Source organism: Euprymna scolopes, chromosome 41, assembly GCF_053919585.1.
Source record: "Euprymna scolopes isolate OS-2025 chromosome 41, ASM5391958v1, whole genome shotgun sequence".
Taxonomy (NCBI): Eukaryota; Metazoa; Mollusca; class Cephalopoda; order Sepiida; family Sepiolidae; genus Euprymna; species Euprymna scolopes.
This window is the reverse complement of record NC_136522.1, coordinates 35,050,911-35,075,002: the sequence shown is the minus strand read 5'-3', so window position 1 is coordinate 35,075,002 and position 24,092 is coordinate 35,050,911. Positions and strand designations below refer to the sequence as shown.

The window sequence follows — 24,092 nt, the reverse complement described above, 5'->3', positions numbered from 1 at the left end:
AAATGGTGGGATTCTTCTACCGCTCCAGAAGATATCTCACTAATGATGCAATTCTCTATCTATGTAAGAGCCAAGTACGTCCAAAGATGGAGTACTACTGCCACATCTGGGCAGGAGCTGCTAAAAATAGCCTATCCTGCCTTGACAGAGTACAAAATAGACTTCGTAGCTTGGTGGGGGATGCCCTTTTCTCTACCCTGCAACCTCTTTCCCACAGAAGAGACGTAGCGAGCCTGTCGTTGTTCTATCGTTATTTCCATGGCAAGTGCTCGTCTGAGCTCCATTCTCTGGTCCCCCCTCACCAATCTTTTTCAAAAAACACCCGACTAGCTGAAACCACCGTCAATAATTTTCCCCACTCCTTATCTGTGCCTAAATCAAAACGTAGATTCCATGAACAAAGCTTCTTTCTTAGAACTGCACGCCTGTGGAACTCTGTTCCGCTTGCCTGTTTCCCTCCAGACTTCAACCTGGATGTCTTCAAGTCCAACACAAACAAATTCCTGATGAACCGCCCCCCCCTAAGTAATGACACCTTACCAATTCTTCAATACTATTGCTACACTATCCCTTTGATTACTGTACACACAATAACCCTTATCCCCGAGTGGCCATTGGGCCTTGATAAGTGGTGAATTCCATGTAAAAAAAAAAAAAAAAAAAAAAAAACACAACCCAAGTCAGCATTTAAATTATAAATCTTTGTATATTTATCAAATCAGCTTTTCACATATGAATTAATAAATATGAAATGTTAAATATATGAGATAATGACCTTGATAATTTAAAAACAAAATCTTTTTCAAAAAGAAAACAAATTAAAAGTATGCTGTAAAAACGTTCTATTTTTATGGCATACTTTTGGTTTGACATTATACTATCCCGGTTATATTTAACAGTAATTATCAAAGACATATCATCCCGGTTATATTTAACAGTAATTATCAAAGACATATCATCCCGGTTATATTTAACAGTAATTATCAAAGACATATCATCCCGGTTATATTTAACAGTAATTATCAAAGACATATCATCCCGGTTATATTTAACAGTAATTATCAAAGACATATCATCCCGGTTATATTTAACAGTAATTATCAAAGACATATCATCCCGGTTATATTTAACAGTAATTATCAAAGACATATCATCCCGGTTATATTTAACAGTAATTATCAAAGACATATCATCCCGGTTATATTTAACAGTAATTATCAAAAACATATCATCCCGGTTATATTTAACAGTAATTATCAAAGACATATCATCCCGGTTATATTTAACAGTAATTATCAAAGACATATCATCCCGGTTATATTTAACAGTAATTATCAAAGACATATCATCCCGGTTATATTTAACAGTAATTATCAAAGACATATCATCCCGGTTATATTTAACAGTAATTATCAAAGACATATCATCCCGGTTATATTTAACAGTAATTATCAAAGACATATCATCCTGGTTATATTTAACAGTAATTATCAAAGACATATCATCCCGGTTATATTTAACAGTAATTATCAAAGACATATCATCCCGGTTATATTTAACAGTAATTATCAAAGACATATCATCCCGGTTATATTTAACAGTAATTATCAAAAACATATCATCCCGGTTATATTTAACAGTAATTATCAAAGACATATCATCCCGGTTATATTTAACAGTAATTATCAAAGACATATCATCCCGGTTATATTTAACAGTAATTATCAAAGACATATCATCCCGGTTATATTTAACAGTAATTCCATACTTACTGATTTATATGTGAGAGCTACCTTGACAATTTTGATCGGTTTTATACACGAGATTGCAGTTATGTAGAAAGAGGTGATATTTCAAAGGATCACGATGTTGAGGTAAAATATGTATAGAAAAACAATTCACGTTACGGAATGATTTAACTTATCTTGAAGTTGGGGGACAGCAAGTTTCATTGAAACTATAATGATATCAACCTACGTCAATGTGGTAGCAAAGTTTTTTCACAATGTTTATGCAAAAGAGATTCAAAGGGATCTACAATCCGCAAACTCATCACAAGCTGGATTCTATCCAGATAGAGAATGAATTAACTATATCTTCAATCTTCGACATACACTCATACACTAGACTCATAGTCAGCAGACCGTGGCTTTGTCAATTTTGCAGCAGTTTGACTTGACCAGGACTCCATTTGGTGTTTCATGCAGGTATATATGACAAACTGGTGCAATTGCTCAGTTTATTACTATTTAATTAATGCTCATTAATGCTCAGGTTGAGTCGTATTGAAGAATTTTAAAGCAAGGATTGGCATTGGCTAAGAATGCGCACTGTAAAGATATGGGTTTTGCCAACTTGTCCTGAGCAAGGGAAATGGAGGTCAGTGAAATGGCATAGAGTACATAAGAATTTGAGAATGGACGAGAGGGTGGGGTTATAATATTCCAATCTAGTTTATTTAAATTTTGGAAAGGAGAAAAGTCTATAAAATTCCTGTGTTATTTAGTTTAAAATGAAGGAATTGAAAAAGACAAATATTGAATATTCTATTTTATCTAAATTAATGTGTGGATAGAAAATATTTAATTATTCTCCGCACACATGTAGCATTGCCAAGAAAAGGCTGTGCATTACTTTGGCTACTGGACACAGAAAATAAAAGACAGAGTTAAAGGAAGATATAAAATTAATAGTTTATCTATACCAACTATAAAAACCATAATAAGAGAAACATTTTTAATAAAAACATTATTCCTTAAAAAAAAAAAAAAACGGAAAAAGAACACACGCATGAAGCAAGACTTAAATTTTTTTGTTAGAGAAAGAAAAAAAAAAAGAAATTTGGACAATTTTTTTTATTTGTTATTTTTTTTTCAATCAAGGAGTATTTGACCGATCTTAAATGTTCACGATTCATTTATTAATAAATATTAAGCTTACTGTTTCAAGTTCTTTAAGTAGCTTAAATTTTTTTTTTCTTAAATAGAGAAGATGTCATTGGAAAAAAATGTGCAGTTTGCTCCAAGCTTCCCATGTATGTTCTTTTACCGTTTCAATGATGTGTGCACATTCTTTTACCGTTTCAATGATGTGTGCACATTCTTTTACCGTTTCAATGATGTGTGCACATTCTTTTACCGTTTCAATGATGTGTGCACATTCTTTTACTGTTTCAACGATATGCACTTCATCTGTATCGGAACAATGTGTTTATTAATGTTTAATCTTTGTATTCAAGCATTATTTGGTTAAAAAATAAATTACCTTCAATTCTTTAACCTGATCTAATAAAAAATGACAAAAAAAAAAATGTCATTTTAAACATGAGACAATCTCCTTTATGGATAATTGGTTGCATCAAAAAAATCGAAAAATTTTAGAAAAAAAAAAAAAGTGGGGGGGGTCATATTTTACTTACCATGACATTTCATCGATACTGTGATGTCCACGTTAATTTTTATTTTCCTAAGAAAAAAAAAAAAAAGTGTTGAAACAAAGTAAAGAGTAAATATCCAAGAAGTTCAAAGGAAAATTTTTTGTTCCATTTTAATATAATTTGGAAAAATCCAGATTTACCCCTGACCCACTTCCCATAGCAGTAGAGCAACAAAATTTGGCACAGTTATTAGTCTTTTCTCTACATAGGAACCACCCAGAGTTGTGCATTTCTCCCATCATTTAATGCAGGTCTGGAGACCGTTTTTGTAGAACCAGGTTGGTCCTCAAACCACAACATGACTTCAGAAATCAAGGCTGCATCATCTGGGAAAGCTTTCCTTTCAAAAACAACTTCATGGCTGGGAAGAGGTGAAAGTCAGAGGGTGCAAAGTCAGGAGAGTAGGGAGGATAGGAAAGGATTTCATAACCACATGCCCATGCTTCTGATCTGGCGACATGCGAGTTGTGGACCAGAGCGTTGTCCTGCAGGAGGAGGGTACCTTTGCTGATCTTGCCCCGCCTCTTGATTTTGATAGCTTCCCTTAATTTCCTCAAAAGTGAAGCATAATAGGCTCCTGTAATTGTGGTACCCTTTGCCAGGAAATCTGTCATCACTACTCCGTCTTGGATTCAGAAGACTGTGAGCATGACCTTGCCAGCGGAGGGCTGCACCCTTGCCTTCTTTGGAGGTGGTAAATCCAAGTGCTTCCACTGCATTGACTGGGCTTTGGTCTCTGGATCATAGTGATGGACCCAGGTTTCATCATGTGTAATCAGTCTTTTGAAAAACTTTGACTCATCTTCTTGGCACATCACCAAATTCATCCTCAAGCACTCAACGCGTTCGTGCTTCTGGAATGGTGTGAGCAACCTGGAAATCCATCTGGCAGACACCTTATGCATATGCAAATGGTCATGAATGATAGTTTCCACAGACCCTGTACTAATCTTGACATCTTGGGGTATTTGGCGAATAGTAATGCACCGATCTTCCAAAATGGCAGCCTTAACTTGATGGACAGATGCCTCTTCAATGGCAGAAGGGGGGGGGGCGACCAGGTCTGGGAGCTGTTTCCACAGACTTCCGGCCATGTTTGTATTCACAATACCAGCGTTTTACAAGGTCATATGATAGGGCATTATCACCATAAGTTTCTTTCATTTCATCAAAAGTCTCCTGTGGTGTGCGTCCTTTCAAATACAAAAACCGGATCACTGCTCGACATTCAACAGGCTCCATTTCACACCTGACTCAGTTCAAACATTTGTAAAACAGAAACCACAATTAGTTCAGAGCTGTAATTTGCCACATAGCCCGTAAAGATATAAATCATTGCACATGCTAGATCAGACAACTGGAAGTGGGTCAGGGGCATTACTTATTGCACATCCCCTCGTATATTGGAATACTTGTTCCAGTATAGATTTAAAATTAATTCCTGAAACAGTTTTGAATTAATTTTATGTTGTTCACTTATCACTATTAAAATCGTTAAAAGTTTATCTCCAAACTTTTTTTTAGTTTGAGCAAAATTTATTCCAGTTCAAGAGGTCTTAATTGAAATCCAAGAAACTTCGTTTAATCTGTATCTAATTTAATACAAATATGGAATACTAGCCGAGAGACTCCAGGTTGCCCAGGATTGAATGAGGACAAATTTTCCACACTTTGTTAGTCACTGAAATAGGTGAAATCGCCCATGCATTAATCAAATTGATTAATCACCTGCTCTAGTTGGGAACCCAGTGTGGTGCACTGAGAGGAACATCACATGTCTTCTTGCAGTGACTTAGTCTACATTGCATTGTAGAAAACCTGTTGATTTTATGAAATTATTTCTATATAATATATTTTATGAAATTATTTCTATATAATATATTTTATGAAATTATTTCTATATAATATATTTTATGAAATTATTGCTATATAATATATTTTATGAAATTATTTCTATATAATATATTTTATGAAATTATTTCTATATAATATATTTTATGAAATTATTTCTATATAATATATTTTATGAAATTATTTCTATATAATATATTTTATGAAATTATTTCTATATAATATATTTTATGAAATTATTTCTATATATTTTATGAAATTATTTCTATATAATATATTTTATGAAATTATTGCTATATAATATATTTTATGAAATTATTTCTATATAATATATTTTATGAAATTATTTCTATATAATATATTTTATGAAATTATTTCTATATAATATATTTTATGAAATTATTTCTATATAATATATTTTATGAAATTATTTCTATATAATGACTCAAATTAAAGTTCAAAATGTAAAAGTCAAATATCATGGTTCAATTATGCTCTAAACAAAAACATTTCTTTAAACGTGTTCCTGTCTTATCAAAGAATTTACTGTTGATTTTACATGCCAGGCCCTTCTACCCATGCAGTGATAAAACTTCAAGTGCATCTGTGATGTTAGGCTGTATAAAAGTGTTAACTTTAGTCAAATTTGGACTGTTCCTTCTTTAATGAGATTATTTTTGATTATCAATACTTATTGGAGGTATTCCAATACAGAAATTAAAACACTCCCAGACACAAAGTACATTTGTGTGAAATTAAAAAAAAAAAAAAATCAGCTTAGTCGTTTTCAAGTCCATAAGGATTGAACACACACACACACACACACAAAGAGTGCCTTTTATATACAAGTAAGAGATTTCAAATGAGAGATTGTGTCCATATTGTATCGCCTAAAAAAAATATTCCACAGAAACTGAAATTTGGGAAATATTGATTAATTGATGTTTATTGTATATTGTCAAAATTTTACAAAAATTGGAGGTATTTGTATTTCCATGAAGGACTTCCACCCACATATGACCCCTGTTGCTAAAGTAATTTAATATTGTGCACATTTAGATACCTTGTGCCTACCAGCAGCATTTCAAAATTCATAATGATTGGTTAATTAGTTTAGAAGTACAAACAATCAACATATATAAACAAAGATATAGACAGGATGCAGATGATATCTGTTGACAATTTTCAACTCAAGTTTTTGTATATCATTTTGTCAGTCTCGTCTTCATGAAAATTATTTTCATTGCAGAAGAATTAATTACAGGCAATTTTTAACCCTCATTTTCGAGGAAGACACAGAGTTCTACTTGTATTCACACAGAACAAATAAGGAAATTTCGGACTGCTTTGGCATCAGTGCAGAAAGAAATTGTAAAATTCAGGCTTCAACTATGAAGCAACATTGTACAAAAATGTATGATCGACATTTTGACATATTCAGAACATCAGCGTTTGTCACTAAAGTTCTGAAGACAAAGCGCTAGTACATGCAAGTTATTAGCATGGAAAAAAGCAACGATGAAAAACTTGTTAGGTTGGTGGTGCAGGACGACATCCATTAAATTTTATACAAAATAGGGGAAAGGACAATCTTTGTGAATGATGAGAAAAGCAACTGAAGTTGAAACAGTTTTTATTATTCAAACTTGTCAAACACAGGAATATGAAATTTCAAATGGAATCCTTTATTTAATCCACAAGGCTAGCTTGCTCTCAGAATTTGTAATTATTATTATTGTGATAATCACTTAGCACTTTTAGATTTTGTATCAGGAGTCCAGTTTTTTCCCAAAAATATTTTTTGCTCCAATCAAAGGAAAATAACTGTATAGAATTAGATCTTATTTTTTTACATTTTTTAAATGGCATACTTTAAAAAATGATCCCAGCCCAGACGAAGTATTTTCTAGAAGAGATTAAGCCAAATTGCATTATATTCTTTTTTGCAACAAGAAAAACTATCAAACCAGGATGAAAACTATTGATGGCAAAACCCCATAAAACCAACTTTGTATATTAGAAGATGTGAAAGATTACAAAAAAACTTACCCATCAACATTTGTATCAACCATGTAATCAAATTCCAGCTCCGATTCAGAGTAATAGATTATTTCTGATATGACGAGAATGATGATGATGAGGAAAGTGAGGATGGATACTGGAAAGAAAATCGGAAAATTCATACGGATAAAATAGTCATAAAAAATTTGTTAAAACCATTGTGACACTCTGACTGGATGCATATGAATTAGTGTTGAAATAAATAATTCAAATGCAAATTGGAAAAACAGAACATTTTGGGATATCGGAATGAGAAAAAAATTGAGCCTAAATTTCAATTGCAAAAAAAATGAAACAAAACACAAATTTATTGAAAATTGTTTATAACATACAACTAAAAACCTCAGAATCATAAATGCCACCAGATTTTACATTGATTCTCAGATCCTAATTTTTTTCTTTTATTGGTACATTATTGTAAACATCCATTTGTAAACCTTTTTTGCACATTAAACGCATTAAACATTTCAGAGATTTCACACTTGATATTAAGATTTAAAATATTCTGGACAAGGTGTTTCAATTTCATTGGCACCATCTGTATGCTGTCTGTCATAGGCTTCTTCTAAAATAATGGTTTTGGTACTTCTTTGCTTTGTTTGATTACAAAGTTAGTTTTAGTACGACAACATATTGAATAATGCCTTTCCAATCAAACCCTCAATTTTCATAAGGCGTTATGAATACTTAAATGAAAACATTTTTTTATACTTACTCACAGAACTGAGCATTTGAACTTTTCAACAAATTGTTAAAACTTCCACACTTCAAAATTATATTCTAAAAAAAAATTTTTTTAAATAAAATACTTCTCAGCAATGCCAGGAAGATACAACTAGTTCTTAATAATAATAATTAGTGATGGGACGATTAATCGCAATTGGAATCGTAAGAATCGTGTATTTTGGGGGGAATCAGAATCGCATCATTAAAAAATACCTTAGATTTATGATTCTTTCATTACGATTCTCTTATATTTTTAAGTTGAACTATTTGTTTGAAATGAGATTAATGCTGTCAAAAATTTGAGAAAAATGTTATAAAACTTTTCATAACATATTTAATATGATAAAGAATTTTATTAACTACTTTAAAGGTAATCTTTATTTATCTTAATGAGTTTTCTTATTTCGTCACATGAATAGGCGCTGTCTGTCTGTTTTGAAACTTCGAGGCCCATGATTAGTTATCTTTTTGCACTGTTGCGAAACTTTAGAGGCTGCGAGGTAACATTGTTTTCATTTGTGAGCAAAGTTTATTTATGTATAAAACAGCCTAACTAGGTCAAGTCCATGAAAAAGTTGATGAATACTTAACCCTTAGAGAAAAAAGATTTTACAGTGCTCTCATTGCGAGTAAACCGTGTTAAAAATCAGTGGTTTTTCCAACTGGTGACTAAAAAAAGAGGGGGGGGGCTATCTTTTGGCAAGTTCTTTTTTTTTGCAGACACTATTCCATTAGTAAATGAATGAAAAATGTCTTGTCAACCTTTATATTTTTTAAAATAAAGCAAGCAAAGTCAAATTATTTAAACAATAAAAGGTTTAATAGAACAATATATGTACTTTCTATTTTCTGAATGAAGGCTGTTTCAGGAAATACTTCTAAAACTAAAGTGAAACTAATCACGTGGTATCAGTTCGCAAAACTTTGACAGTCGATCGGTTCTTTTGAAATATCCAAAAACAAGAACGTTAGAACTACATATTATGCTGACTGACAGTTCCGCTTAAGGTCTTTCGAAAACTACAAAAAAAAGCCAATCATTTTGCTATCTGTTAAATAAATGCAGTAAGTGAATTAATTTTTTTTCTTTTTTAGAAATTTACATTTCATTAAAATATTCTACAAATGAAGCAATTAAACATTTCTTTTGGAACTTCTTTGAACAACAAAAACAAAAAAAAAATGTGAAAAATTTATTAAAAAAAAATCCTTTGAACCCTAACTTTGGAAATTAGCTAGTCACTCAGACTGAAGGACTCTAAGGGCTTAGATGACATTCACTGATACCTGGTATCACAGTCGTGATGTGAGCATAGGTAAATGTTTCCCAACCCCCTAACAAAATAAAAAGGGTGTCACAAACAGCATTAAGGCGGAGACGATTTCAAAAGTTCAATAAATGACTTTTATTTTATAAAAGAAATGAACAATTACCAAAAATTTACTTTTTTATAAAGAAATAAACAATTACCAAAAATTTACTTTTTTATAAAGAAATAAACAATTACCAAAAATTTACTTTTTTATAAAGAAATAAACAATTACCAAAAATTTACTTTTTTATAAAGAAATAAACAATTACCAAAAATTTACTTTTTTATATAGAAATAAAAAGGTAAATTAAAACATTAAATAAGAATAAACATTAAAGGACGATAAGTATATAATTTTATAATAAAAATAAATATAGAAAAAAAACAATTTATTTAGATTTAAAAAATAACATTGTTATTGTTAAAAATATTTTTTAAAAAGTCAAATAAATAGAAATAATTAGAGATGATTGATTATAAAAAGGCTAAAAATTAATCAAAGATTTAGTTATTTTTAAATTTCATTAAGAAGTAGTATTCTAGAAAGTGGAATAAAAATCAGTTAGCGATTGAAGCTGCAAAAAAAAAAAAAAATGTTCAATTTTAAAGACTTATCGAAGATATTGAGAAAATAAAAAATAAATGAATATCAAAAGATAAACGAATTTCCTCACGAATTACTTTCCTCATGGGACTTTTGAATAAGGCGAACTTCGCCAGTTAAAACACAAACCTTGAAATAAGGACATTATTTTCACACATGTAATCTTATTAATTCCACGAAGGACTTTCATCTAACATTCTAATCATAATGACTTCGGCAAAAATTTCCCCCACTCTATATCTGTGCCTAAATCAAAACGCGGATTCCATGAACAAAGCTTCTTTCTTAGAACTGCACACCTGTGGAACTCTGTTCTGTGCCTGCTTCCCACCGGACTACAACTTGGATGTCTTCAAGTCCAATGTTAACAAATTCCTAATGAACCGCCCCCTTAAGTAAACACTTCATCAAATCTTCACACTAACGTAATGTACTTGCAATAACCCTTATCCCTGAGTGGCTTCCGGGTCTGGATAAGTGGTGATCACTGTGTAAAAAAAAAAAAAAATAAAAAATAAAAAAAAACATGTTATTCACCTTGAAATTTGATGTTATTGTATTTTTGTTGAATTAATCATGACTTACGTTTTCTTTATATTTTATAATATATAAAATAACCCCTGAAAGTGGTTGCTATTAATTTCATGGTGCATGTTTAATTTATGGTTAAACTATTTGTTTTGACTTTTATCTTCAATGAAAGAAATTTTACGAAAAAAATCAAATCATTTTTGAATTCCCTTAATTGTATTTCCACTTTTTCGCTGTAGCAAATTTTTTTGTTATGCAAAGACTTTCGATTATATAATGGTATATTTCAAAACAACAATTCCACGGGAATCAGAATCGTTAATCAACATTTTCCTGCAATTGGAAAAAATTTAGGAATCGTCCCAACACTAATAATAATAATAATGCTTACCACCTCCACCAGTAGCTGTAGTTTCTTTGTAGCTTTCTGGAACTTTAGGGAAGGCATCAAGCTCTTTTACAACCTTTAAGGTATTTTTGCGGTTCACAACGTTGAGACGTCTCATTTTGATAAAATGCAAGGTTGGTCAAAATAAAATTTATAGCTGTAAAAAAAGATAAAAACATATTCGAAAAAGTATTTTCAAGATAAATTTTAAATAAAAAATGTAATATCCAATTAATTAGTTTTTGCTAATAGAGTAATAGATATATGATGCAGAAGATATTCGCAAGATTAGTTGTCAAAATAAATTTGAGATTTTTTTTCAAACTTTCAGTTTTCATGAGTTGTTCTGTTGATTTCAATCAATGAACCTTTGGCTTGGATGGCAGTGCTAAAGTTGACTTAGAATTAACCAGAGACCCTTGTCACCATCTCCCGACTTCAGCCCTGAAAGGCTCAGGAAATCCTCACATATTGGCTAGTCTTCTATATTGCAGCTGGATCTGCTGCTGTCTCATGATGCAAAAAAGTCCAGAGTTTGCATTCTGAAAAGCCATAAGTCAAGTGAAATGTGGTTAACAAAAGTTGTGATAGCCAAATCTCTATTTTCTAGCTGGTATGACAGGACAAGGAGTTTCATCATCAGACAAATCTGTTTGATTCAGGGTTCACTCAGGTGGATGTGATCATCAGTTTTCCCTCAAGACATAAAAGAAATGATATGACATCACATTCACTATTAATGACACTATTGTAAAGTTCAATTCCTTTCTGACTTTTTCTATCGTTACATTTTCATATTTCTCTTCATGCAACGCATGTTTGCAACCTTCACTGGCCATGTTTCACTTCCATAAATTGTCACGTTGCGTATATATGCCTGATAAACTCTTCCCTTGATCGACAGTCATAACATTCTACTGGTTAGTAATGGCAGAAGTTTCTCTCCTAACTGTTGCGATCACACCAGCACCTCTCCATGTTTCAATCTTGTTGGTCAATTTTTAAAATAATTACATTGATGGAAAGAGAATAGAAAAGCATCCCAACGATGTTAATGTATTTTTCTTTTATGCGTTCAATATTTTTATGTTCCAAGTTAAAAATGATAAAAAATTACGACAGCAAAAAGGGAAACAGTTTTTCCAATGTTTACATTTTATACATTACGTTTGGATACATATGCATGGGGTTAAATTTGATTAGATATGATTGAAATTTTACAGGCTATATAAACATAAAAGTCCATCTCTACTTGTGTTTGATTTTGATTTTTATGACGACAGGAAGCAAAGTTACGACCGAGCAAAGTTGACGAAGAATATTTCAAAATTGATAAGATAAATTGCTATATATCATCCATTTTCATATGTTTCAGAATTATTTTCATGTATGATATGCAAATATTTGATAATTAGTAATTGTGCAGAAATTTCTTTAAAATGTTATTCTTTATAGAAATTCAAATCGCTTAAAGGAAAATGATGACAGCGATGGTTAGCTATGCGCCAGTGACTGCTGTCAGCATATTTTGTATTCTTTTAAAAATAGAAAACTTTTTCTGCTTTCAAAACGAAAGCAGGAAAAAAAAAGTTTCATTTTTTATTCTGGGTTTGTCAATTTAAAAAAATCATCAAGTTTTTCAAATTTGATTTCCAAACAATACTATTTTGTTGCTTTTAACGCTTGTAGTACACATGTACTAAAAGCGTTAAAAAAACAATAAAATGTACTAAGTACATGCGTTTGTTTTTTAGTGGTAAAAAAACCAAAACAAATATATAATAAAATAAAAGGTACTTGTGCACTTATGCTACCATACTGAAATAATAACATTTAGAAACCCATTCTTAACATGGGGAAGGAAAGGTGTTTTGTTAATTATTCTGTACTTTCACCTAACAATTAAATAAAATATATCATGAAACTTGAATTTATTTTTGACTCATTGTCAAGACCATTTTTTCGAATCTGTAAAACAAACCCGTTTTTTTTTAACTGAAGATATCTAAATAATAAAAATAATTAGGCGGTTCGATAAAGAATTTCATTGTGATGCATTTTGTAAATTTTTACCTTGTTTCCACCTTAACATTTTTCTTTAAAATGACTACCTCTTAAGGTTTTTGGTCATGCTGAAAACAAATATTGCACTTAAATTTTCCGCAAATAAGTAGCTTTCCGGATATTAAGCAAATCACATCTTATGCTATTGCTGGTGACCATCTTGACACGCGCATTTGTGCATAGTTTCTCGAGATTGTGTTTGCACACTCGTGTGTACCAAGATGGCCACCAGCGATAACATAAGAAATGACATTGCTTAATGTCTGGAAAACTACTTATTAGCTTTTAAGGTGTTCGGTTATACTGAAAACGAGTATCGCATTTAAATTTTCTGCAAATAAATAGCTTTTCGGATATGAAGCAATGTAATTTCTTATGTTATTGCTAGTGGCCATCTTGGTACATGTTCGTGCATAGTTTCTTGGGGTTAGGTTTGCGTGCTTGCACATACCAAGATGGCCACCAGCGATAACATAAGAAATGGCATTGCTTAATATCTGGAAAACTACTTATTTGCAGAAAATTTAAATACGATATTTGTTTTCAGCATACCCCAAAAAAGTAATGATTTTAAATGTTAAGATGGAAACAAGGTAAAAAATTACTGTTTTATTTCTTTGTTTGCATAAAACAACAGAATAGAAATGACAAAAAATTACCATCAACTGGTGAATATATAGCTGTTGCTTATCAGGATTCCTGGTATCCTGGTACTGTGAAAGCTACATCAAGGATTCATGTAGAGTACGATTTATGGTTGCATCTTAGAAAATAGGGGCATATTTTGGGCCAGATAGAGAGGATTTACAAAATTGAAAATTGGTCCCAAAATGCATAAGTTCTGATCGACTATGGGAATTTCCATCTTTTACAGAAATCCAAAATCTATATGAAAAATTTTCTTCAATTTATTTCTGAGATTAATTCATATCTACTCAATTTTTTCTTTTCTTTTTTTCGACAAACTTGATGCACTGGTGCCTCCTCAACATAAATACCTTGAGGAACGCAACCAGCAGCAAGATCCCACCCCCTCACTGTAGAGATCTCAAGATGCTGGAAAGCTTTCTACCCTAATTACTTATTTTCTGCCTTTAGAATTTCCTCCCTACTCCCTGTTTTTCTAACTGTGCTAACATGCAGAAATTTAAATGTCAGTTGAACAAACATATCACTGCACAACTCCCCACCTAATATGCTCCTGTAGGTATGGCCCCTAATTCAAAGTAGCTGCCTTGCATCTCAGTCGCAATATGCCCCTTATTTAAAATGAATAAAGAAACAGTGTTTTAATTTATAAATTCAATGATTAGTTGCTTCTAAAATTTTTAATCTGTTAATGTAATGAGAATTTGTAAAGAATAAATGACTTTATATACAACAGTTTAAATGCCTCCAAATTCTCTTCACATTTTGCAAGTCACAAAGTAATTCATTTATTTTTTAACTATTACCAAACAAAAGAGTTTAATTTTAGATTTTTCTATATGAAAAAATTGGATGTTTAAAAAATAAATTTATCAAAGATGATTAGTTTTAAAATTATCAAAAGTTTTGAAATATTTTGAAGCTGACCCCTAAATCCCATTTTCTTGATTGAATCATGATTTTCATTGATAACATTCTCCTAAAAAGTTTATTAAAAGATAAAGCAACTTCAGAAACCTTATTTTCAGTTAATCATGGCCGTTCATTCCTGTGAATTTCATAGCACTTGTCAACAACTTTCATCATTAATTCAGCAAATTGCCTACTTGTGTTAGATTTGAACTTTGTTTATCCAAGTTTCACATCCTTGAACCTCCAAACATCCTTAGCGACACCAAACCCTTGTTTTGAATACACATCTCTCAAAACAAGTATTCTTTTGGTTTCAAACTTTGTAAGCCATCTTTTATTAAGAAAATATTTTTGTGAACACATGCTTTTCTTAATCATTATTCTTGTGTTTTCTTTAACTCCTCATACACACTTGCCCTCCAAAAACTGAATCCCTTGGATTATGCATTCCTCACTAGCAGGTAAATACATCAACACTAAAAGCTTTTAATTTAATTAGATATAACTGCTGTACGAGACTGACGACAAAGGAAATTAATTCCATGTGACAGCATCGAAACAAAAAATATATTTTTTAACATATATCTATATAATTATAAAACTCAAATGACCTTGTAACGATGTATGTAACCCACTTTCCGGTTTACGACATCCGGTTGCGCATGTGTGCATAACCTGCACACTGAAATGTTAACGTTATTTCGAAATTATTATTTAACATGGGAAGAGTGGGGTTTAAAATAACTTAAATGTAATACAGCAATGAACGATGTAAAAAAAAAAAAAAGAAGCAGATATATCAAAATTTGAATTTAACTATAAGTATTGTGGTATCTGTTCAGTGCACATTTACCTATAAGTATGGCCAGCCACTTATAATTCAGTAACTGTAATTTTTTTTTTTTCAAAAATAATCAATTATAATAAACAGAACAACTCATAGAAATCTATCTATATTCTTTTTTCATTTTAATATACTTTCATAGAAATGTTTCTGTTATGTCAAAAAAAACTATTTTTTTTACATCACAAATGTCACGCTCACACATGAATTCCATAGCTAACACACTGACCCAACGGGTAGTCTAGTATTAATATATATCTTACAAATAAAATAAAAGTTAACATTTATATTTTGAAAAATACAATGCAACAATGTAAAAAAAAAAAGTCAAATATTTTGCAGTTTTATTTTTATTTCTGAAATCTGCTTTTCTTTTTGTGCAACTACCTTTCATTCTGTAACAGCATAATAACATAACCTTATTTAGAATTTTTTTTTAGCTTTTAAGTAAAAAAGAACGAATGGAGTGAAATTATGCTTTTCCCGTGAATATCAATTTTGACATGTATCAATATTTCAAAGAAAAAAAAAAGAAACAACATTCTAGTTGTGACCTTATTATTAAGTGACATTGTGTGTGTATGCGGAAAGGTCTCTACCAAATTACTGTCAAAATTGACAGAGTAGTTGGCTAGAGATCATTCTGCAGACGCACACAAGGTCACACACACACACATATACACACACAGTAGAACCCCGAGATACAGCATTAAAAAATTAGTAACAAAATACAGTACAGTATAGAATCAAATAACATTATAAATAACACCGTAAAGCGCGGCAAATAATGTAATCAGGGTCCGGAAAAACATTGTATTCCACATAGTAACCTGAAAAAACGTATCCTAGAGCCACTGTATCCCGGGGTTCTACTTTATATATATATATATATACTAGCAGGCTGCCCGGCGTTGCCCAATCATAAAATTCGCTTTAAATAAGATATTTTCATTTATGCAAATTTCATATTTATTATTATAGAGCCATACTCTTGGTTATTATAGTGCAACCAATATATAGTAGTGATTTCAAAAGTAAAAACAAAAGTATGTGATCAGCTAGAATCGATAAGAAAACATTTAGAACTCCAGCTATAGTCGTTACCATTTGAGATATCATCAGAGTTAAAAATGAACAGACTTTAACGTATAGTTATGCATGCATAGAAGAGCACTTTAAGCAGACTTGTACCTGCCAAGTTCAAATTTTTTTAATTTTGACCCCTTAGTAGCTATTTTACCGGCTAAAGACCAAATCGAATTTGTTTCACAGATCCAAATCCCTTATATATACAGTTTTAAGTCTGTAGACTAAAAATTGTAAGAAGAGTTTGATAGGAACCGTTCTTCACTTTATATATATATATATATATATAAATATATATATATATAAATATATAAATATATATATATATATATATATAAATATATATATATAGCTCATTCCATGTCAAATAGACAAATTGGGGGGTGGGGGCAAACCATGTCTGACACGGATTTTTTTCAAATTTGCTACACTTATAAATCTCCATGAAAGGAATTGAATGGCACCTGTTAAACATCTCAAGGTCAAGGGATTTCTGAGATATGACCTTGACCTTTTTAAAAAATGTGAATTTTTATGAAGAAGTGACCAACTTTAAAAGACGATATCTCTGTTGTTTATGGGCCTACAAAGTTCATTCATATATCATTTTAAAGTACTTGGATAGATCTATAATTTTATCTGGGAATATTTTTTTTCCAAGTTAAATTTAAAAAGTTGACCTTGACCTTAACTTTTAACCTGAATTATCTCAAAAACCGTTCTTTCAATTTCTTTTAAATTTTGACAGAAGATTTGTCTATCTTATAACAATATATGTTCCAAATTTCGTGTTGAGCCTTTCCCTAACACAAGCGTTTTAAAGAAGTAGGCAAATTCAAAATGGCAGAATCTAGTACCTGCGACTTCATATAAAACATTTTGATATTTCCCAATATGGTCAAGTTTTATATCTTTGCAAAGCTATTTTGATGCTGAATAAGATTTATATAAAGATCATGGTTAAAAAGTAAAAAAAAAAAATTCTGTTGATTAAACTGATTTTTTTTTATTTGTTTTTTGGTACTTGTGCACTTTTTGAACCATGCTGAAATAATAACGTTATTTCGGAAGCCATTCTTAACATGTGGAGAGGAGGGTGCTTTGTAACTAATGTGTACTTTCACATAACAATTTAATAATAAAAAAGAACATATTGTAAAACTTTAAATTAAGCTGAAAATAAAATTTGAAAAATAGTGTGGTTCAAAAAGTGCATAAACAGTTTTTTTAATGCACCACAGATTTTGTTATGGCAAAAGTGATATATAATAAAAAAAAGAATTTTGAAAGGTGTTAAGGGTTTATTAAATTATATGATAAAACATATGTGATCTTAATGGTGAACAAATCTTTCTCAATGATTAATATTCTAAATCTACTAAAAGGCAATTTGTTGTTTATTGGTAAATATTTTCAATGAAAAATGTTTAAAATACATGTTCTTAAAAATTCTTGTCATGTTGAATTTTATGCAAATTCTGGTTGTGTTGTCAAGCTGTTTTATGACTTTCATACTTTTCTGATACAACACAGATTTTGATACAGAAAGTGATGTAATAAAAATTTCTAAAAAGTGCGTTGAGATTTAATTAGGTTATAGTATCAAAAGAATAAACAACATTTGATTGCGATGTTAAACAGTTTCTTTGACATTTTTAGAAGTCTTAAGTATACACTATATACACAAGAAATCAACATGTGTTCATTAGGATACATTTCAAAATGAAAAATCTGTTTTACTGAAACATTTTTATAATAATGAATATTAAAGTATTTATTTAGATTTTTCTTTCATAATCTTTCTTTCTAAAATATATGATGCATTTTTCATCTCATTTTTTGAAAGTTTATAAGATATTCCTGTTTCAGTTATTGGATCAACTGAGCTAAGAATATCAGAATATTTCAAAATTGAACAAATGGAAAGGGTCCATTTGGTTGTAAAAATGTCACTTTCACCTCACCATTATCTGGAGTTTTGTCAAGTACACATCCTAACCACCAATTCCTCTCATAAAGTGCTGTCACATATCCGTTAATGTCTTCGAACTCCATATTGTTCCGTTTTGTGATTCGAACTACTCTTCCTTTTGTGTTGACACTGTTTTTATTTCCTGAGAGACAGGAACGAAAGTATGTAATTTTTGTGTTTTTCCTATAATCGTGGAGGAATTGTTAAATCTGTCTTCTAAGATGTTTGCTTCCTTTGTCCATTCCGCAGTTGAGGAATATAAGAAATGTATTCCAGAAATATTTTTTATTGCACGAAAATACAGCTGCCTTGGCGTCATTATTTGTTCATTATAGGGCTGCTGCAGGCTAGCTTTTGCTGCTAACCTTTTTACAGTGCCACCTAACCCATCACATGGTCCTTTCCCATGAGAAGTAGCAAAAAAGTGCCACTCTGCATCAATACCAAAATCAGATTTATGGTTGCACAGATTTATAAAGCTTTTAAAATTTTTATAATGTGTAACAGCCCCATCAGAAAAATATATCATTTTTTTGTACATTAAAATTTATAATTTCTTTTAATTTTTCTATAACCTTTCTTTGAAACAAATGGACAGCTACTGCATCATGCTTAAAACAATCAGATATCATAACAAAATTAATATGCTCAAGGTCAATTCTATTTCTATAGTAGCAGAGGAATGGGTGCAATATAGCTTGATCATTATTCCAGTAGAATCCTTGAGCTGAATCTTGCAAAATAAATTAATAATTCTCCGAAAAATCTGCTATTGCTAAGACTTCAAACTTTAAAAAACCTTTTCTATCAAAAAAAAATTTTGATTGTGCTTTGGCAATGAAATTATGCTTCTTCAATTTTTGAAGGCCTGCATGGAAAGTTTTAATAAATTCCACTGTAGATTTAGAAAGAAAAAAAAAAAAAAGCATAATAAACAAGTAATAATTTTTCCATTTTCTTTTTCAGCGTACGAAATTAAAAATGCGAGACAAAAATTCATGTTTACATAAATAATGCTTTAAAACAATGTTCCCATGTAGTAAGCATTCCGAACGTGAAACACACCTGTGTTTAATAAATCTAGTGAAAATCAACTAATGGTCAGATTTTCCTGAAGTTTTCGATACTTATCCATTTTAGAATGAAATTATATATACAATGAAATTTCCGTAAAATATATGAGGAGAAATATTTTTTAGTGTGTGTCCCCACCTCTATATTTATTTTTTTCAAAATTTTAATGAAATATATTTAAATCGATCGAAATTACTATTTATTATGAAAGATAAGAGTTCCAATAAATACAATATATTTATTTTTTTACATTTTAAATGCACAAATTGGACAAAAACTTACCTTGAATTTGGAATTAAAAAATTAATATTAATTTAATATTATATCCTTTTTTAAAATAACGTTTTTTTCTCACATTGAATTGCAAAGTAAAAAAACTTCCTAAATGCTGATTAATTTTTTAAAGATTAAAACTCCATTATTTCAAAATGTTCCGTCACAACATAGATTAAAAAAAAAAAAAAAAACTGTTTAAATTTTATTTTAATATTAATTTATAATATAAACATGACTCTTGCCATCTATTTCATCGCAAGATTAAAGACGATTGAAAAATATTATTGTGCGAAAAATAAACTATTTCAAATATCACTACGGTTTCTAGTTTGTCCCTTTTTACCAGATAAAGTATGGAAACCCATAATTAACCAAAGGAACAGTCGTAAATATTTAGTAAAACCGTATTTTATAGTTAATATATAAATGTTTATAATATTACTAATCAGTAAACTGTGTAAAACTTAAAACCTAACAAAAAGATTATTTATTAGTTGCCGTTTGAAGAAGATAAACAAAGGTTTTTAAAAAAAGTATTAAGTCGCTTCTGCCGTTTCATATTTCGTAAAGTAAAACACAAGTCTGACGTCACAGGATTATGTACAAAATTCTTCACAAACGTTTGGAGGTCCCTACAAAATATCCTCCCCTCTCCATGTTAAGAATGGCTTTCGAAATAATAATGTTATTTCAGCACAGTACCTAAAATACATAAGTACAAAAAATAGGCAAAGGAAACAAATTAATTTCCGTGTTTACAAAATAAGGTATCGATTTACTATAACGTCGTAACTAAAAAGTGAGCACCCCTTACAAATGTCGAAATATTAACATTTAATTTTTTTTTGCTTTAATAATCTTGCATATAAGTGTCCATTCAATAATAATCCACTGAAAAATAGCAAGAAACCAAACAGAAACATATTTTTAGTAGGAGTGACGCTCCTACAGGTTCACCATTTGAATAAAAATCTCTACTAAAATTCTACACAAAATTAATGAAAACAGAACTTACATTTTTATGGTGACTGGCAAAATGTCAATCTTGTAGCATGAATTTTCGTGTCTTATCTGTTCCAACTCAAACTCAACTGGCAAAACGATTTTAATATTTTTTTTAAATAATTTTTTATTGCTTTTTATCTTCACCAATCTCCCTACTACATATATTGAGAACTTATTTTTATAACAGGCAGTAGTCTCAAGTAAAGGGAGGGTGACTTCAAAAATTAAAAGATGTCTAACATAGAGGTGATAAAAGTTTCACTTACTGAAAAAACAAAGTATTTAAATATCTCTAGAAGTGTAAGCCATATTTACTTTCAGAACAGTTTCCGATGGTTCATTGTTCTAAACAAGTCTTGAGAGGTGACTGGTTTGCAGTAGACAGAACAGTTTCTGATGGTTCGTTGTTACACACAAGTCCTGAGAGGTGACTTGTTTGCAGTAGACAGTTCCACAGAGCAAAATATTCTTACCGTGTCGAGACGGAGAAAACATGTGAAATTGGTACAGAAAAGGTTTAATATTTATGCAGCAATTCTGGTTTCTGATTGGTTGGTAGCAGAACGTGAATTCGATTCGTCAATTCCTAGCAACATCGTTTATAAATAGAATCGTCCGACTGTGTGGGATCATACCCCATCACTGCGTCTTTTGATTCTGTGCTGAGTGTTATACAATAAGCGATTTCTCTCCTTTCTGTCTCTTCTTTTATTTTTTTCATCAACGCCATTTTTTTTTTACGCGACACTTTCTCTTCCTACTTTTTCTACTGTTATTTTTAACAGTTTTTGAACTGTTTGTTTTAACGGTTCGGCTATGGCCGCTTCCGCGAGCCAGACGCCTGTTGTCGTCACCATGGAGACGGAGAACATCGCAGCTGCTACACCGAACCCGTGGACCAAACCTACAAAAATAGACATCGACGTTAACAAATTCATTGAGAAGGCAAAACAATGCCTGGATCAAGTTACCAATACAGAACTCATCATAAACATCCCGAAATTGGAAGAAATTAAGAAAAGATGCCAACATTATTCGTAGTGGATAGGAAGACGAAGAAGGTGATAAGAGAATCCGTTGACATCATCATAAACCTTCTGGCCAATGCAGGACTAAGACCCTTACGTGCCATTAAGTGCAAGGGATACAACATATGGAGCGCACTCTTCAACTCCTCACAAGAGTGCCTCACTATTTCCCAAAAGGAAATCATCAACAACTTATACTGAGAATATTTGGGCAAAAGACGCACCACAGTTTCTGTCTTCCACACTATATCGACAGCGAACACCTCAGCGCCTTTTTTCTAAAATTTGGAGAAATGGTCCACGTAGAGGTAGACGAATTCCACGGTGTGTGGGCTTTCCACATTCTTCTGAACAGGGAAGATTTTCTGAACATCCCTTTCTTCCTTGAGGTAGGAGACGAAAAGCTCCCTATCATAGTTGCCGGCAGGAGACTCACCTGCTGGAACTGCAGCAAAATCGGACACCTTACGTCCGAGTGCACCATCAAAAGACCCACACCAAACTCCAAGATAATAATAGGCCAGCACTTGGGAACCAACACACCACAAAGTGTTCCCAGCCAACCTACCATCAAAGCGACCAACCCCACTGATGAGACCCTCAGAGGAGAACCCTGGCAGATCGCCCCTGGGAAAAAGACCCCTGGACGCATATCCCTCGACCAGATGAGAAAAACAGTGATGCTTGAACACGACCCCGGAAGGGATGAATATATTGAGATTGTCAATCTTAAAAAAAAACTGGACGTTAAAAAAAAACACCCCAATCCCCATGCAAGCCACCTTCACCTAAACAAAGAATAATCACTAACCCCATCACGCAGTCTCCCACAACATCCAAAACTCCTTCCCCTTGCAAAATGCCTCCTCCAGTCACAACTCCTGTCTTCCCCAAAATGCCGAAACTAATACCACTAAGCCCCCTTAAGAAACATAAATCCTCCACTCCTGTTCCAGCCACCTCTAAGTCCCCTCACAATACTCCTCCTGCATCTCCTGAAAAAAAAACCCACTAACCCTACTAACGCACACACTACCATGGACACCACCCCTTCACTTGAACAAAAGAAAAAAACCCTCTACCTCCCTGGAAAAGATATATACATACTGAACACAGCAGCCATAAACAACAACAAAAACTTCAAAGGTGCAGACCTCACCAAATTAATTGATTTCAGGGAGGTAGGGGGAAACTAATAGACATCCCCACCAATTTCCCCAAAGCAAAACATGTCTTAACTGTAATCAGAAAAAAAGAAGAAGCCAAAGATCTATGGCAAATGCTGGAGGAGGCAAATAAGTGATTCAATCTTTCCCCTCCCCTAGCTATATTCAAAGACTCTGATATAAAAAATCTTAAAAAATGTTGTGTTGGGAGGGTCCCGATAAAAATGCACCCCTCCCTGTATAGGATAGCCAAACTAACCTATCCTCTGCATGTCAGCGGTATCTCTTGTGATGGACTCATCGATACTGCGATGGGTACCTATTCCCTCACGAGAGCGGTCGGCATGCTCACGACTGCGATGTTCGTTTCTGGTTCTCAACCCTAAGGCACAATCATGGATCTCAAGCTTGCTAGTGTAAATGTCCGAGGGCTAAGGGCCGACTCGTTAAAATGGCACTTGAGTTTGGACCTGCAGCACCTCAGAGTGGATATTTGCTGTGTGCAAGAAACCCATTTTATTCCTGGTGACCATTTATGTGCGCTGTCTAAGACCTTTAAGGATTATTCAGTGTACTATAATTCTCACTCTAGAGGGATCTCCTGGCTAGTTAAAAGGTCCCTAGATGCGTCGTGTGACCCGTGCTACATGGATCCGGAGGAAAGACTATGCGTTTTGGATGTTACCATAAAGGGCAGGGCATTCCGTCTTATTGGGGTTTATGCGCCCAATAGTCACGTTGAGCTGGCTGCCTTTTTTCGGTGAATCGAGCACTTCATGGATACTTCTCGAATGGTTATCTTAGCGGGAGACTGGAATACGGTCCTGGATCCTGAGTTAGATCGATTTGGGTTACCTTCTAGGGGAACTAACAGAGATCAGGATGCTGTTTTATTTTGTGAATTTGTGGATAAGTTTGATCTTATCGACAAATTCCAAAATGAAAAGCCCCGAGACTTAGTGTGGTCTTGGACAGGTAGACGCGGCTCCGGTCCGGTACAGCTCTCGAACTATATCGACCGGTTCTTAGTTAGGAGAGTCGATGTAGGAGTATTGAATTGGCCAAGTTTCCACAATATAGTTTACTCGGATCACAGACTTGTCTGTG

General features: G+C 32.2%; 1 protein-coding gene across 4 annotated transcripts in view; it reads right to left on the bottom strand.

Annotated features, from left to right (window-relative positions):
* Positions 1-24,092, bottom strand: part of LOC145266469 (endoplasmic reticulum-Golgi intermediate compartment protein 2-like) — a 63,905-nt gene that overhangs the window by 25,208 nt on the left and 14,605 nt on the right. For 2 of the 4 annotated variants that reach the window (XM_080122155.1, XM_080122157.1), the window contains exons 2-4: positions 10,914-11,067; positions 7,337-7,445; positions 3,419-3,465 (exon numbers count right to left, since the gene is read on the bottom strand). In XM_080122155.1, coding sequence (XP_079978281.1) covers positions 3,419-3,465; positions 7,337-7,445; positions 10,914-11,028 — 271 coding nt within the window. In that variant the 5' untranslated portion in view covers positions 11,029-11,067. Of the gene's footprint in view, positions 1-3,418; positions 3,466-7,336; positions 7,446-10,913; positions 11,068-20,801; positions 21,696-24,092 lie in introns of all 4 variants that reach the window. The other 2 variants (XM_080122156.1, XM_080122158.1) reach the window with 2 other exon arrangements.